The sequence below is a fragment of the Centrocercus urophasianus genome, unplaced genomic scaffold (assembly GCF_019232065.1).
Source record: "Centrocercus urophasianus isolate 14NV4802_14NV808 unplaced genomic scaffold, USGS_Curo_1.0 seq_35, whole genome shotgun sequence".
NCBI lineage: Eukaryota > Metazoa > Chordata > Aves > Galliformes > Phasianidae > Centrocercus > Centrocercus urophasianus.
Window position 1 is genome coordinate 4,439,833 of NW_024884922.1, and position 14,516 is coordinate 4,454,348.

Here is a 14,516-nt window from a genome sequence, read left to right on the forward strand (position 1 = left end):
TTTTTTGTTTATGTATATATATTTGTTTATGTATATATATGTATGTGCATATATATTTAAATTTGACTGTTTCAAGGAGGCTTAGTTGCTGAAATATTCTCAAGTAATTTCTGAAAAGTTGCTGCTGTTTTTTAGCAAAGGACTTGCTTTCTGTTGGAGATAGAGGTCCTGCTTTATTTTGTTGCTTCCAGAGGATGTGTATAATGATAGCATCAAATTTCTCTACTCACCTGTGTGCTATCGTGATGAAGAGCTGCCGGGATCAATTTCACTGGATGAACTTCAACCTATATTGTGACCATGCTTATCAGGAAAAAACAGATAAAAATACATGCATCTTTTCTCCTTCAGGCCCATCAAAACTGCTGGGTGTAGTTGCATCATTTTTTTCACTTAAATATGATATGCTGTATGTTAATAAAAAAGCAATATGCTAATATGGCATTGCTTTAGAATTAGAAATATTAAATACACTTTTAACTCTTTCAGGATGGTGATGAGTCATCTCCAGTTTTAACAAGTTCTGAAATTGTTAAGATTCCAGATCCACAAATGTCTATGGTAAGCATTATTCTACGTAATACATTCTGTAACACAGTATTATTGCTGAGAGGTTTCCACACATGGAGGTGAAAGCTTGTCTGTATTCCTACTGTCAGTAGTTCAGAGTCCTGTGGGAAAGATGTATTTGTCCAGTTGAGAAGTATGTTGGTGTGATTTTTGGTACGTTTTTAGTGCTTCTGCTAGATTTTAAATACAGCAACTTATTTAATGCTTACAATGAGTTTCTTCCTTACTATACTTAACGTACTTTCTTCTGAGATGTGGGGAGGCAGATTAGGGGTACTGCTGGTAGAAGAGAGGGTGGGAAAATTAGACAAGAAGGAGCTGAAGAAGACAAAGGAATTTTTGAAGAAGGTGTAGTAACTCTTGGTCACTTCGTCTGTTAAAATGTTTTTTTCCCTACACTCTTTTGTATGTTGTTTTTCATGTAGACAGTGCCTAAATACAATTCTAGAAAAGATTTCCATTATTGTGGATGCCAATTCAGTGGGACTGGTATTGGCAGCTTTGGGAACCTTAATGTAAGTGGGCTTCTACTGGCAACACTGTTTGAGCACTGTGTAATCTAACACTGCAAGAGCAAGTCTGACAATGCTGAAAACTGCCTTGGCTGCTGAAATCTTGTTGACACCGTGGCTCTTTTTGTGGCTCCTACTGTTGCTAACATGGTATTAACAGTGGGAAAACTTTTTGAGAATGTTTTTGTTGCATACAAAGCTTCATACTGCAAACATCCTACATATGTTTAGAAAGCAGCTAGCACGTTTGAGTGCTGTCTAAATCACGGGTGTGTTGACTGAAACACTTGCATTTTGCAGCAATTCACCAAAAGGCAAAATAAGGCTTGTAAGTTGTGTGAAGTACAATAAATACATAAAAATAATTTCAAATCCCTACAGCCTTCTTCTCTTTTACGGGGTTAAAGGGCGTATTGTTGAAGGAATATCTAGTAAAAACTGCAGTGATGACAAAAAACAATCCAGAAGATGCTGTATTTTTAGATGTGAATTTTAATTGTCGTGCATTATTCAACATACTGGGGAGTTTTTGCTAGGTGGTTTCAATACTAATTTTCTCTAGAGTTTAAGTATTTATGTATATTGACTTACCCTCTGCGTTTAGGAGAACTTAGTAGAAAGCAAACATCACAAGCTTGCTCGAAGTTTAAGAAGTGGACCTTCTGATCATGATCTGAAGCCCAATGCGGCTACTCGAGATCAGCTTAATGTAAGTCAATCATATCGTGATTAAATTCAAAGTTATTTTATGTTGTTCACTATTAATATGTGTTGAGAATTTAAATGAAATGTTTAACTTTGAAAAAAATCATCAATGAAGAAAAATCAGGTGTGTCTCACAAGTAATTAGGTGAGTCCAAATCAGAAATAAACAGAAATACATTCAACTTTGTAATTTTATCTTTTAAGAAAACATATTACTTCTGTTTTGAGGGTTTCATAACACATGTTGTGCACATACCTCACTGTTGATGGGAGTCTTAACTGCTTCTGTTTGCCTGCATTGTCGGTTCCTTCAACCTTGTAACTAAGAAGCATCACCATGACAACATGAGAACTTTGTGTTGTTGAAAACTTTTTTTTTTTCCTACCTATTTTTGTGTCATCAGTGTTTTGTTTCATCACAGTATATTCCGTTAACTTTGTGCTTATGCATGCTCATGTTTTTTGAACTGACTTTCTATTTGTCTAATAGATCATTGTGAGTTACCCACCAACAAAACAGCTAACATACGAGGAACAGGATCTAGTTTGGAAATTCAGATATTACCTTACTAACCAGGAGAAGGTAAGCTGAAGTACTTGAGAGGGTTATTAGTGCAATCAACGTTTCATCTGACACTGATTTTACTGTTCTTCCCTTGAAGATACAGACTTTAAGTGTGTTAGTAGATAATTAAGATGATTTTAACTTTCTCTAAAGTCACTGATTTTAAAAATCAAAGTCTCTTTAAATCATAGAATCTAGCTTTTATTGCAGTAGCTTTTGTATAAAGCCAGAATGACAGTTTAATTGCTAGTGGTGATATTTTTATTTTCTTTGTCAGCAAAGAGAAATAAATAGAAATAGCTTGTCCATCCCTTTTTAGTAAAGAGTTAATATTATGTACTACCAAGAATATATAGCAGCACACCAAAAAAACAAAGTGCATTAAATAAATAACAATCTAATGGTGACTACTTTTATGTATTGATGATGGTGGTAGAGCAGTAACCATTGACTTCACTTTTTACTTAAAGATAGCTCCAGATTTTCAAGATGTATTAAAACAGTTCCGCACTATATTGTCATATGTCAGTACATCTTCTTGGATCTGTGGTCATGTAAATATAGTTCAAATCTAGTTCTTTCTTAACATGAGACATTAATTCTTAAATAGATTTGTTTGATCTTTCTTTCCAGGCCTTGACAAAATTCTTGAAATGTGTTAACTGGGACCTTCCACAAGAGGCAAAGCAAGCGCTGGAGCTGCTGGGCAAGTGGAAACCAATGGATGTGGAGGACTCCTTAGAACTTCTATCATCTCACTTCACAAATCCAACAGTTCGACGATATGCTGTTGCTAGACTTCAGCAGGCTGATGATGAGGTATTCACTGTTCTCTCATCTCAGAACGTGGAGCACAGAGGATTTTTAGCAGGTGCTTCTTACCTTCAAAGACATTTAAGTAAATAGTAGTGATGGAAATGCTGTTGTTGGGCTCTTTTTGGAAGGAAATTCACAGTATTGGTAATTGCATTGGTGTGAACAGTCAGTGGTAGTTTTGTTTTTTTTTTTTCTCCAAGTTGAAACAAGTGTTCTCCCCTCAAACCCATTGTAAATTTTGAACGTTAACATTCATAGAAGTAAACTAAAAGGTTTCCAGCTGCCTTGGATGTTAAAGCAGTGCATCATCATATACTTTATGAAGAAAATGAGTAGATAAACATCTGTAGAAAAAAGGTATTTCCAATTTTATACTGATTAGAGTGATGAGCTGTGAATTGTAAGTCAAGCTTTATAGATGCTGGTCAGTTTAAATTGTAATTATTTACATTCAACAGTAAAAAATAAAATACTATGAATATACTATTGTAGATCTCAAATTCTTGGTAATCAGTTGGGATTAAAATTGGCAATGCTCTCTTCTGTAATGTTAGAAATCCCTCTTCAGTTTCCAAGGTTGTACTCCTTTGTCTGTGAAGTGTACTTTTCACAAAATGTTTAAATCCTACTCAGAAAATTGAGTAGTAGAGAAAACAAATGAATTATGAAGATCTAGTAATTAAAATTCTATGTTTTAGTCATACGTCAGATGCACTTATTCATTGCTAAGGATAAAAGAAAAAAAAAAAAAAACAACTGTACAGAAGAGAGGAGGAAAGATTATTTCTTGGTACTGTGGTCCAGATTTTGTTTCATTCCTAGAAGCTGTGAACTAAAATGTATTTTGTGAACACTCGAAGCAAGTAGGACAACTTAAGTGTGCTTTAAAAGCATATTTTTCCCTGAAAGAATTAGTTAATTAACACTTTGTGTAACGAAGAAGTAGTGATGTAATAACTCTTACCTTTTGGGAGTCTGAGTCCATCCTACACCAGTTCTTCTGTTGTATATTGCTGTTGAAATACTATTCCATTTTACTGACCAAGTTTTTCTGTTCTCTTCTAGATTCTGAAATCTAGGCACTTTGACTGATCCTGTGAATTCATTTTCTTTTCTTTTTTTTTTTTCCCCCTTCATGAGGATTTACTAATGTACCTACTGCAGCTAGTCCAAGCATTGAAATATGAAAACTTTGATGACATAAAAAATGGACTGGAACCTAGCAAGAGGGATAGTCAAGGTTCAATGTCAGAAAGCATGACAACATCTGGAACTAATGGTACAGAAATAGACAGGTAAAAAGCTAAGATTTTCAATAAAAAGAATTTTAAAAGAATTTGCAGGGAGAATCCAGTGAACGTAGAGGAGCTGCTGGGGGCATACATTCTATTAATTTCAGTCCAAGAGTAGGGCTGAACATGTCATTAAGTCACAAACTAATTTGTTTAACAGACAACAGACAAATCTCAAGTTTTCCACTTGTGTCACTAATGTATACTCTCCATATTATAAATATACTCCTTTTCACTGATCTTACTGCAGATCTGTGATGCGTGCTGCAGTGACACTTAGACATTGAGGACTTTGATTACTTCCTTTTACTTAGGTAAATTTACTGTATAATAATTTTACTTAGCAAACACTGGATTTGTCTACTGCATGTGATTGCATTCCAGATTTGAGGGTTTGCAGGTGTTCTGTTTTAGCAACTTCATCAAAAACATTTTTAAAAAGCTTATACTGAAAACATTAATTTGCTAAATTCTTGTGGTTGTCTGTTTATTTTTTATGGAAGCTGAAAGAAAACAGTAAGATTGATGTGACTGAATGTCCTGCATGACCATAAGTTGTTTAACAACTGGGCACAGATGTTTGATATTTTCAGGAGCAGTAGTGATTAAAGCTGCCATTCTGTTTGTTCTGGAACAGAATTTTGATTATTTACTTGCTAGTAAATTTAAAGAATTTATATAGAAAATACTTCCTTTACAATTTTCTGAGTTTGTTTTGTGGAAGTCAAATGCATTGCTACTTCCTTGCACATTTCCTGTTCCCCAAGAAAGAACTTTAAATCATGGCAATTACACGCTCTCCTTTGTGTAGTTCCCAGATCATGACTCCTATTCCGTCTGTCTCCTCACCACCTCTAACTTCAAAAATGAAGGAACCTGCAGACAATGAGAACCTTGATGTAAGTCAAGTGTTTTATGTTGCAATTGTGATGTTTGAAGCTTTCTAGTAGACTTTCTACTTTTCTCTGTGTGTGTGTTTGGATTTTTCTTTTGTACTTTGCAGAATACTTAAATGTTCTAATAATATAAACGTGAATTAAATACAAAAACAAACAAACAAAGCAGCAGCTTGTGTGAGTTTCTGGTTACATTAGTCCAAGTCTGGAGGGAGCTGAGCATTGAATTGGTCAGGATAGCAAATGACTCTTCTAAGTATTAGACAACTGCAATGACTATACATGCTGATTAGATACTGACAATCATGTGATTGTGTTTGAGCTGTACTAAAGCTCCGTTTATAATGGAAAACAGTTATCCAAATGCTTTTAATATCTGCAGTGTGTTCCTCCTTTAGCCAAGTTGGCATTTTTTCTTCCTTATGAGCCTAAGGACACTATGCTGATTTATATCCATCAAGGATTTTGCTCTTCTGTTTAAAGTAGGAATTGATCAACAAAAATGGGACTACAGGGAGGGAAAGGTAGTGAAAACAATTTGGGGAAATTTAATTTTTTCCTGATGTATAGTTGGTTGATATTTGAACAAAAAGTCCAGATTTCACAAATCCTTTTTGCAAATTTGTCTTTTTGGGTCTCAGAACTGAATAGAAAATAATCCTCAAATGAAGCATATGAACAAGGATATGCAGATTTCTTCTTGGAAAGAAGAATATATATTTTTCCATATATCCAATTATACCTTGGATAAGTAGCTAAATGCTCAGTGAACTCTACAGATTCATTCACTAGAATGAAGATTGAGAACATATTGATGAGCGTTAGTTCTTGATGCAAACACGGTAGCAAATCTACCACTTTAGGCTTGAATCTCACACTTGGAAAATTGCATAGGAGACAAGAGTAAATTATTTTAAATAAAAAGTTAATACTGAAGATCTTTAGTTGGTAAATACGCTACTTCAGTAGGCTTTTTTTACTTACAGCTTACTGCTCAGATTGTTCAAAGTAAAAATTAAAAATAACTTCGTTGTAGGATGAGTTGGGTTCGACCTTTAGAAGGGAAGGGATCTCTTAAGTCTGTGCATTATTTGTTATTTTTCCTTAACTAAATTTTACTGATGCATTCAGAATTCTTTTGTTATGTAATTCTGCTTTTCTTAAATCCCTCACAGCAAGATCTTTGTACATTCTTGATATCACGAGCATGCAAAAATTCTACGTTGGCAAACTACTTATACTGGTATGTAGTAAACTGTGTTTCAAAGTGTAATTGAAATCCCGGAGGAATGCGAAGGAAAAGATAACTTGTGTTGCACTTGAGAGTCTCTGTTGCTGTCAGGATGAAGTAGTGCATTTAAAACAACATACATCTGAACACAGTATTCAGTGAGTAAGGGGCATGTATACAAACAGTAAGTACAGCATTTAAGAAAAAAATACTAAAACCAGACATTTTTACGTTGTCATTCAGTTTGTATATGGTGGTAGGTAAGAAAGCTCATCTTCTGCAATGAGTAAAGTTTCTCAAACAAGAGTGAACTTCACAAAGGTTCATAAAGCACTAATTCTTTAGTGCTAACATAATTATTTTAGATTTGATTTGTGCCTATGTTGTGATCACAAACAAAAAGTCATTGTAGATGTATACTTTCTTATGGGATAAATTTAGTTATGAATTGTTCATCTAGATAATGAAGAGGTAAGATCTTGTCTCACTTAAGCAATTCAAGAGCTAAACTAGATTCTTAAACTAGTCATCTGGGTTTCTGATGTACCTAATGGAATAATCATTTGCAAATGTAGAGTACAACTCTATTTTAATATTAAGACAGGATAATTCACAAGTGTGTATATGTTTCTGTGTGCACAAATGTACACAAGGCACTCATTTTATAGTGGAGAACATTGTACTTCTGATTTTAGCCAAATGTAATGGTTATGATTTCTATTCTTTTAGATGTATTTAATAAATACTTATCACATTAGCAAGTGCTAATTATAAATTGAGTATTTTGTATGGTAAAAACATAGTGTTATTAAAATTTTAAGTATCGTAACCTCCCCAAGAATGATTTAGTAAATTTAGTAAACCTCCCCAAGAATGATTTAGGTTTGTTTTATTTTTTCATCACTTTAAGGCATGTAAATGCCTGGCTTAAGTAGTTCCTTAGCATATGTACTTTTATTGTGCTGGCCGAAGTTGATGCTTGTCACCATAAAAAAGTGCAATTAAATTGAAATGGCTGAATTATAGGTATAATGCATTAATGTGGGTAGAAGCCAAATGTTTGACCTAAGTAAACATTCTTCATTAAAACAAATGTTGGTAGATTAGCTAGTTCCTATCATGCTGACGTAAACTGTGCATTGACATTTCAGCAACATCTCAGACAGACTATAGGATGTTTAAGTGTCCAAAGCTCAGAAGTTTTTGTCACTGGATAGCAAGAACAAAAACAGGAAAAAAAAAATATGCACAAAAAAGCAGAGAAAACACCACAAAGTCAATTTGTTCATTGTTTTCCTTCCAGACATCTCAATTTTTCAGTGACAGAATATAAATGTTGAAGTCACTGTTTGAGCTGATGTAGCCAAAACTCCAGTTGGTTGCTGATCAGCTGCTTGTTTCAGCTGTCCAGACACAGTGTGCACCTAAAATAATGGAAAAGTTTATTAGCTGTCGAAAATTAAACCTCCTTGCTCATTAACTTGCTTTAAAGCTCTCCTATCACTGTACTTTAACTGTGCCTACAAAATTCACTGCTTTACTTTTCCCTGAGTGGGCATATGAGACACCTACTCAAGTTTTTTAAAGTAGTTTTGAGAAGTTGTCTAGTTTTTTTGTTTTAGCAAATGAAGATGATGATTACATATTTCAGTTTATTACATCCAATTTTCCTTTTAAGTTTCATTGCACAGAGTAAAGATCTTTGTGTTTATGATCATACCATTGCAATCTAATTTTGTCACTGTAGGAATGTAACAGTGTAGGCCAGTATAAGAAAAAAGCTTTGGAAGTAACTTCCATTTGGAGAATATGCATTGAATGCTTTGCATATTCCTTACTTTTTATATTTATTTGTAAATAAAAGTAGTCAAATTCAACATATGCAGTTTTTAAATGTGGAGTTCTTATGTCAGCGTGAATAAGAAAATTCAAAATTAGTTTATGCAGATAGAAATTTAAGAAAAATAAACTGAAACTACAATGAAATTCTTCTATCAATATGACTTTCTGTACAGATGAGAATCATGGATACCTGTAACTGCTTTTGAACTGATTATATACCTTTCTGACTGCACCTTCTTAGGAGGAAGGAAGTTTGTGTACAGCAAGGGAGTTGTTTTTGACTTGAGCTGTTCACAGGCAATTTCCTTTCTTCTCCTTTTTAGTTAAGAGTATAAAAAATAGAGTAAATAGAGTACAGGGTGTTTTGTCATTTATGTTCTACCATATTAAAGCTGATCTGAAATCAGTGTAAAACTGAAGTGTGCAGCAACAACAACAAAAACAAACCATATAGTGTGCTTAGCATTCTTGAACATTACCTGAAGTTGTAAAGGACACTGAAAATAGCATTGCTTATTCACAGAAAGCCCCCTACCCATATGGAAAGTCACCTATAGAGGGGAAGAAATACGATGAGTATGTAGTCACTTCAAACACTACTATATTTGAAAAGAGGCTGTTTCATCTCTTTTTTTTTTTTTTCTTTCTTTTTTAAATATATATAGTGGATTTCTTTTTTTTCTGGATAAAACTTGGGAAATATTTTCTTAAACAGAAAGGATCTTTTGTGCACGGCAGTGGTTGCTTGTCAGTGCTATGAATAGAAAGAAACACAAAATGTACCAAGTTGCTAATTATTATATCAGAGTAAAATACTGACAGTTACAGGACAACCATCTGAAATTATCCTATTTAATTTTGTTCCAATATCATAATTTTAGAAAAACTTGATTTGAAATGTAGAGTTTGCTACTTCAGGATCAGTATGCTTTCTTTTACTTTTGCTGATAGGAAACAGATGGGATTTTTTAATGTATGCTTGAATCCAAAGCTTGCATTATGCCTGGACTGTAGAGGTTGGCAGCACTTACAGTGCTTGCTTGGAATATTTTATCATTTCTGTCTTGTCCTGTTTAAGAGACGAGATGTTTGCAGTAGTGAAGCACCTCAGAAATGTTGATAGGCCATCATAGTTCAAGTGGAAGTTTGTAATTATGAATCGGAGAGCTCATCTGTTATCTCATTCAAGAATGAATTTGTTTTCAGGTCCAGACATACAGTACAGGGCTGCACTAACTTGAGTTTTTTTATACTGCAGGTATGTAATTGTGGAATGTGAAGACCAAGACACTCAGCAGAGGGACCCAAAGACTCACGAAATGTACCTAAATGTGATGAGAAGATTTAGTCAAGCTTTGCTAAAGGTAATGCGTTAACACGGTGTTTTTTGTTAGTCATTTTGTAAAAAAAAAAAAAAATAATAATAATAATAATAATAAAAAAAAAATACATGTCTAGGAAAATGACACTTTGTTGTGTCAGTTATCTAGAAAGCTTCCACTTTACTTGAATTTTTAGTGTTTGTGGTAAACTATAAAGAGGCTACCAAAAAAAAGTAAAGGAGAATTATTGAAAATTGTCCTCTTATTTCTTGCTTCCATTTGTAACATGCTGATTCTAAAATCCTCTGGCTTGTATAAGCAGTCAGTTATTTCTTTTGCAGTTGAAATTGAGTCAAGAAGCCTGTCCTACAAACTCAGAAGAAGAGTAGTTCTATTTGCCTTCAGCAGAGAGTTATGTAGGGGAAAAAGCAAAAACAAAATAAAATGTTTTTATGAATTGTACTGTATAATTTTTTTTTAGTAGATACATGTTCTTTCCCAATTTTAATGTGTCTTATGTTTTTTATTTCCATTTTTACAAATGCTTTTTGAATCTGACTCTTAGGCTCTGGAGAATATTCTATGTGCTTGCTCTTACTAACTTGTTGTGTGAATAAGTTTATCATGCATGATTGTTCACAACTAAAATTATTGATGCAAATCAAAATATGCTGGTAAGTTAAATATTTAACTGTCAGATGCAGTAATTTTGATTGTATTTTACAGAAAATATCTTCTGAATTAAAAAGAAATTGATCTTCGTTCACTTCTTAAAGTCCAAAAGTCTAAGATCACAAGAATAATTTCTAGATGAGATAATTAGGGAACAAAAAGCTAATTTTGTTTTTTTTTTTTTTTTAATTCACTTAGGGTGATAAGTCTGTCAGGGTTATGCGTTCATTACTGGCAGCTCAGCAGACATTTGTGGATCGGCTGGTTCATGTAATGAAAGCAGTGCAGCGTGAAAGTGGAAATCGTAAGAAAAAGGTAAATAAGAGATTGGAAAACTTATCTCTGGGTAGAAATTAACAGCATGAATGTCAGCTTTTAATGAAAAATTCTTAGCACTGAGATGTTACAGGACAGATGTTACACAACTGTTACATAATTTCAGCTAATTTTAAACAAGCATAGGAGAATATTAGATGGGTCAAGGTTATAAAGTGCTCTGAAACTTCAAAGGTGGAAAAAAGAGGCCCCTCAGAAAAATCTCAGGTTACTGTGGCAGAAGTAACATGTTGGAATAACATGAAGAGCTGGTGATGCAAGAAAGAACAAGTCATGGAAGACATGAGAACATAGCAGACAGAGGTTGTTTTGATGATTTTTATGATGTTGTGAATTGTCATGCAATGCAAGAATCATGCAATGACTGAGGTTTGGTGGCACCTCAGTAGGTCAACTTGTCTTACCCATTTCTCAAACATATCCCTTCTTAGTAGCTCCAGGGCTAGTCCTATACAGCTTTTTGATATTTCCAAGAGCAGAGACTCTCCAAGGATTCTAAACAATATTATCCATTGTTCACTCATCCTCACAGTGAGCAGGTGTTTCCTGACTTTCCATTGTACTCTCCCCATGCTTGTATTTTTGTCCCTCCTCCTTCTTATTGTGGCGTTGGGCATCACTGAAAAGAGTCTAGCTCTCTTGGTTGCTCCCTCTCTTGATGTGTTTCTGCATGTGAATAAAATCCACCCTGGCCCTACTCTGAAGCAAGGCACTGCGACTCTCTCCAGTATGCCCAAGTTTATCTTGTAATCTGGAACTGGACACAGCACTCCAGGTGCAACCTCGTCAGTACTGATTGAAGAGGATCGATCATCTCCCTTGAGTTCTGGGTTGGTATGCCTAATGCATCCAATACCATTAGCCTTCTTTACTGCAAAGTGTCTACCAGACCTTCAGTTTTTTTGTTCATTTGTTTGCTTGTGAAATGAAATTTATGCCAGTGTAAGAAATCAAGAAATTCAGCTAACAAGACTTATTTTGTTGCAAGAGCAAAAATCAAAAAGCTATTCCTTTGTAAGATGAGTGTATAACTACGTGAAACAGAACTGTTAGCCTTGAGAAGAATTTCTGTCATAAGTACCTTCTAAGATACTTCACCACTCTAATTTAAAATTCTGGGTGAGCTTGACAGGTATGGAGAAGGAGCAGGATCTCCAAGGAATTTCTTGGAGAAATTTATTTTCTTTTCCTCTGATGTATACTATTATTCTTTAAGATGAGTTTTCGGTGTGATTTTCCACTATTTTTTCTGTCTTTGGGATATGTTTGTGGAGGAAAATGAAACATTTAAGCAGTGTATAACTTCTCTGAAATTTTATGATAGTGCTATGTGCTGGTAAGAAAGGTATAATCACCTAAAGAGATTGAAGGTTTTTTCAATCCATAGGAATGTATTGCCTGCTTGTGCAGTGTTTTGGTAGTGTTCTCTCAGATGTTCTTTTTTCAAGCTAAACCACATGGCTTTGATTTTTTGAAGCATAAAGAATTGAAAAAAATAGTGATTTATTAGTAATTATTATTTATCTACTGTAAGAAGACTTTAATTGCTCATGTGTACCTAGTAAGTATGCTTTGAGTAAAAAACAAGCATTTGATTCTTTTTCTTTTAGAATGAGAGGCTTCAGGCATTGCTAGCAGATAATGAAAAGATGAATTTAGCAGACATGGAACTTATTCCTCTTCCTCTGGAACCTCAGGTGAAAATTAAAGGAATAATCCCAGAAAAAGCCACACTCTTCAAGGTAAATGGCCTCTAAATAGATGCAATACGAACTATGGCCACCAAGCTTGGAAACATCAGTTGGAATGTTGAAATGATCTGATCTAGTCAAGGCAAGATCTAACTGTAACATGTTCTTAAAGTGATTGAATAGCAGTTTTGTTGTTTGTTTGTTTGTTTGTTTGTTTTTCTGGAAGTATTTTTAGGCACCAAGTTCAAACAGCTTTTGAAAGACTGATTATGTTATGAAGTAGCTGTATTCTCCTTTGGAAAAGGGTAAAAATTTTTGTACAAAACTTCAATAATGCAAGTGGTTCACCAGCCAGAGATGTTCTTCCCAAGTTGACAATGCTTCAGAATTTATCTGAATCTTGATGAGTCTCTGGTCAGCAGGAATATCGTTTATGATCAAAAATCAAGTCGCCTAAGATAGATATGAGCATGTATTCCTTTTTAAAATAAACCTCTTGTTAGGTGCTGGAAAGAAAGATGATTGTTCATTTGTAGCAATGGACTGCTTGGTAGATCATGTAACCTAAGGATAAATAACTCATTAAATTATACCAGTTCTGTTGATTGTGGTTATATGGCTGTTCCTTAGTGTGGTTACTGAACAGTCAGTATGCTGTTAAAAGGACTAGTTTTGTTTTGCTTCTTATGCTACCTGGAATGTGGATGGTTATGCTAACCTGGACCTGTGTTCAATAATGTAGTACCTCCCTATAAATTTAACTTCAATTATGTAGTCAACCTAAATATGTTTTACTGGTCAGGCCTCTAACCAGCAGCTTAAGTGCTAATTTTAAAGAAGGGAAAAAAGATTCTAGCTGCTCTTGCAGCATGTTACCAGGCTGTAAATTTATTTATACCTGCAAAGTTTGGTGATTGTGGAATGTATTAATTTCTGTCAACGTAGGGAAGCATTTTTCCAAATACGGAAAAAGTTTGACAACTTTGATACCCCACTCACTTTTATTTTTTGTATCCCTTACTTTGAAGAGTACTCATCTCCCACTACAGGCTCAAGTAACTTGTTTTTAAATTGGAGATAACTTTGATTGGCCTGATTCTGAATGGTTACTGATTTCCAGTTAATCACTAATCTTGCTCTATGAGAAAAAAATCGAACTCCTAGATGAATGACTAATTTTTGGTGCTTTTGGACATCACATGTCAGATTTATGGAACTTAAAAAAAAAAAAATGTATTCCATGTGAAAAATATAGTATTGCTGCTAAAATATTAAACAGTGTCCTTGGTTTTTATTGTTTTTGCATTGAAGGAAGCGACTCAGTCATTTGCACTAGTTGAAATTATTCATGTCGATAATTGATCCCTTTCAATCCATTTTATCTGAAGAAACAACAAACAATTAAATTGATTTTCACTAACGACAACGTAAAATGGCACTTTTGCTTTTACTAAATAGATTCAGGAAGCAGTTAATTTTTAAAGATGACTTGCCTCTAGCATTTCTTTGATGTTTATCCTATAATTGTGTCTTTTTGATCTGGTCAGTTAAAATTTGTTTTGTTGTGACCTTTTGCTCAGCGCTTTCATGTTGATTGGAATTAAATGCCTGCAAACAATTTGAATCCTTCTGCCCTTTTGTCTTCAGGCATGGGTTGGGGGGTAGCATTTAGGGAGTGTATCATTTATACTTCACTAATTTTTTTCTCTTTAAAGAGTGAAGAACTGAAGGGATTTAATTTATTTTTTATAACATGCTTAGATCACAGCTGTGATATCTGAGAATGACATAGTCTAATTGATTCCTGAATAGTCGGTAACTACTTTAAGAAGTTTTTGGATTTGCTTATTTTTTGCCAGATAATGAGGAACATTAAGGAACTTCTGGTCCTTGCTGCCATGCTGCTAATAACCAAGGAGACTGCTATGTCACTCAGTTTTATACCTTATGCCTTATTCTTGCCTATTTCACTTACTTATAATGTTGTAAATATGGATTTACATTTTAGAAATGTACTGTAGCAAGATGTTAATGAGGATGTTGCTTTGAGCCAGCTCAGTAGGATT

General features: G+C 34.2%; 1 protein-coding gene across 3 annotated transcripts in view; it reads left to right on the forward strand.

Moving 5' to 3' along the window:
- PIK3C3 (phosphatidylinositol 3-kinase catalytic subunit type 3) overlaps positions 1–14,516 on the forward strand; it is a 67,250-nt gene that overhangs the window by 16,222 nt on the left and 36,512 nt on the right. For all 3 annotated transcript variants that reach the window (XM_042831158.1, XM_042831159.1, XM_042831160.1), the window contains exons 7-16: positions 490–561; positions 1,687–1,791; positions 2,278–2,370; positions 2,986–3,171; positions 4,309–4,463; positions 5,272–5,359; positions 6,532–6,599; positions 9,688–9,793; positions 10,622–10,738; positions 12,370–12,501. In XM_042831158.1, coding sequence (XP_042687092.1) covers positions 490–561; positions 1,687–1,791; positions 2,278–2,370; positions 2,986–3,171; positions 4,309–4,463; positions 5,272–5,359; positions 6,532–6,599; positions 9,688–9,793; positions 10,622–10,738; positions 12,370–12,501 — 1,122 coding nt within the window. The remainder of the gene's footprint in view (positions 1–489; positions 562–1,686; positions 1,792–2,277; positions 2,371–2,985; positions 3,172–4,308; positions 4,464–5,271; positions 5,360–6,531; positions 6,600–9,687; positions 9,794–10,621; positions 10,739–12,369; positions 12,502–14,516) is intronic.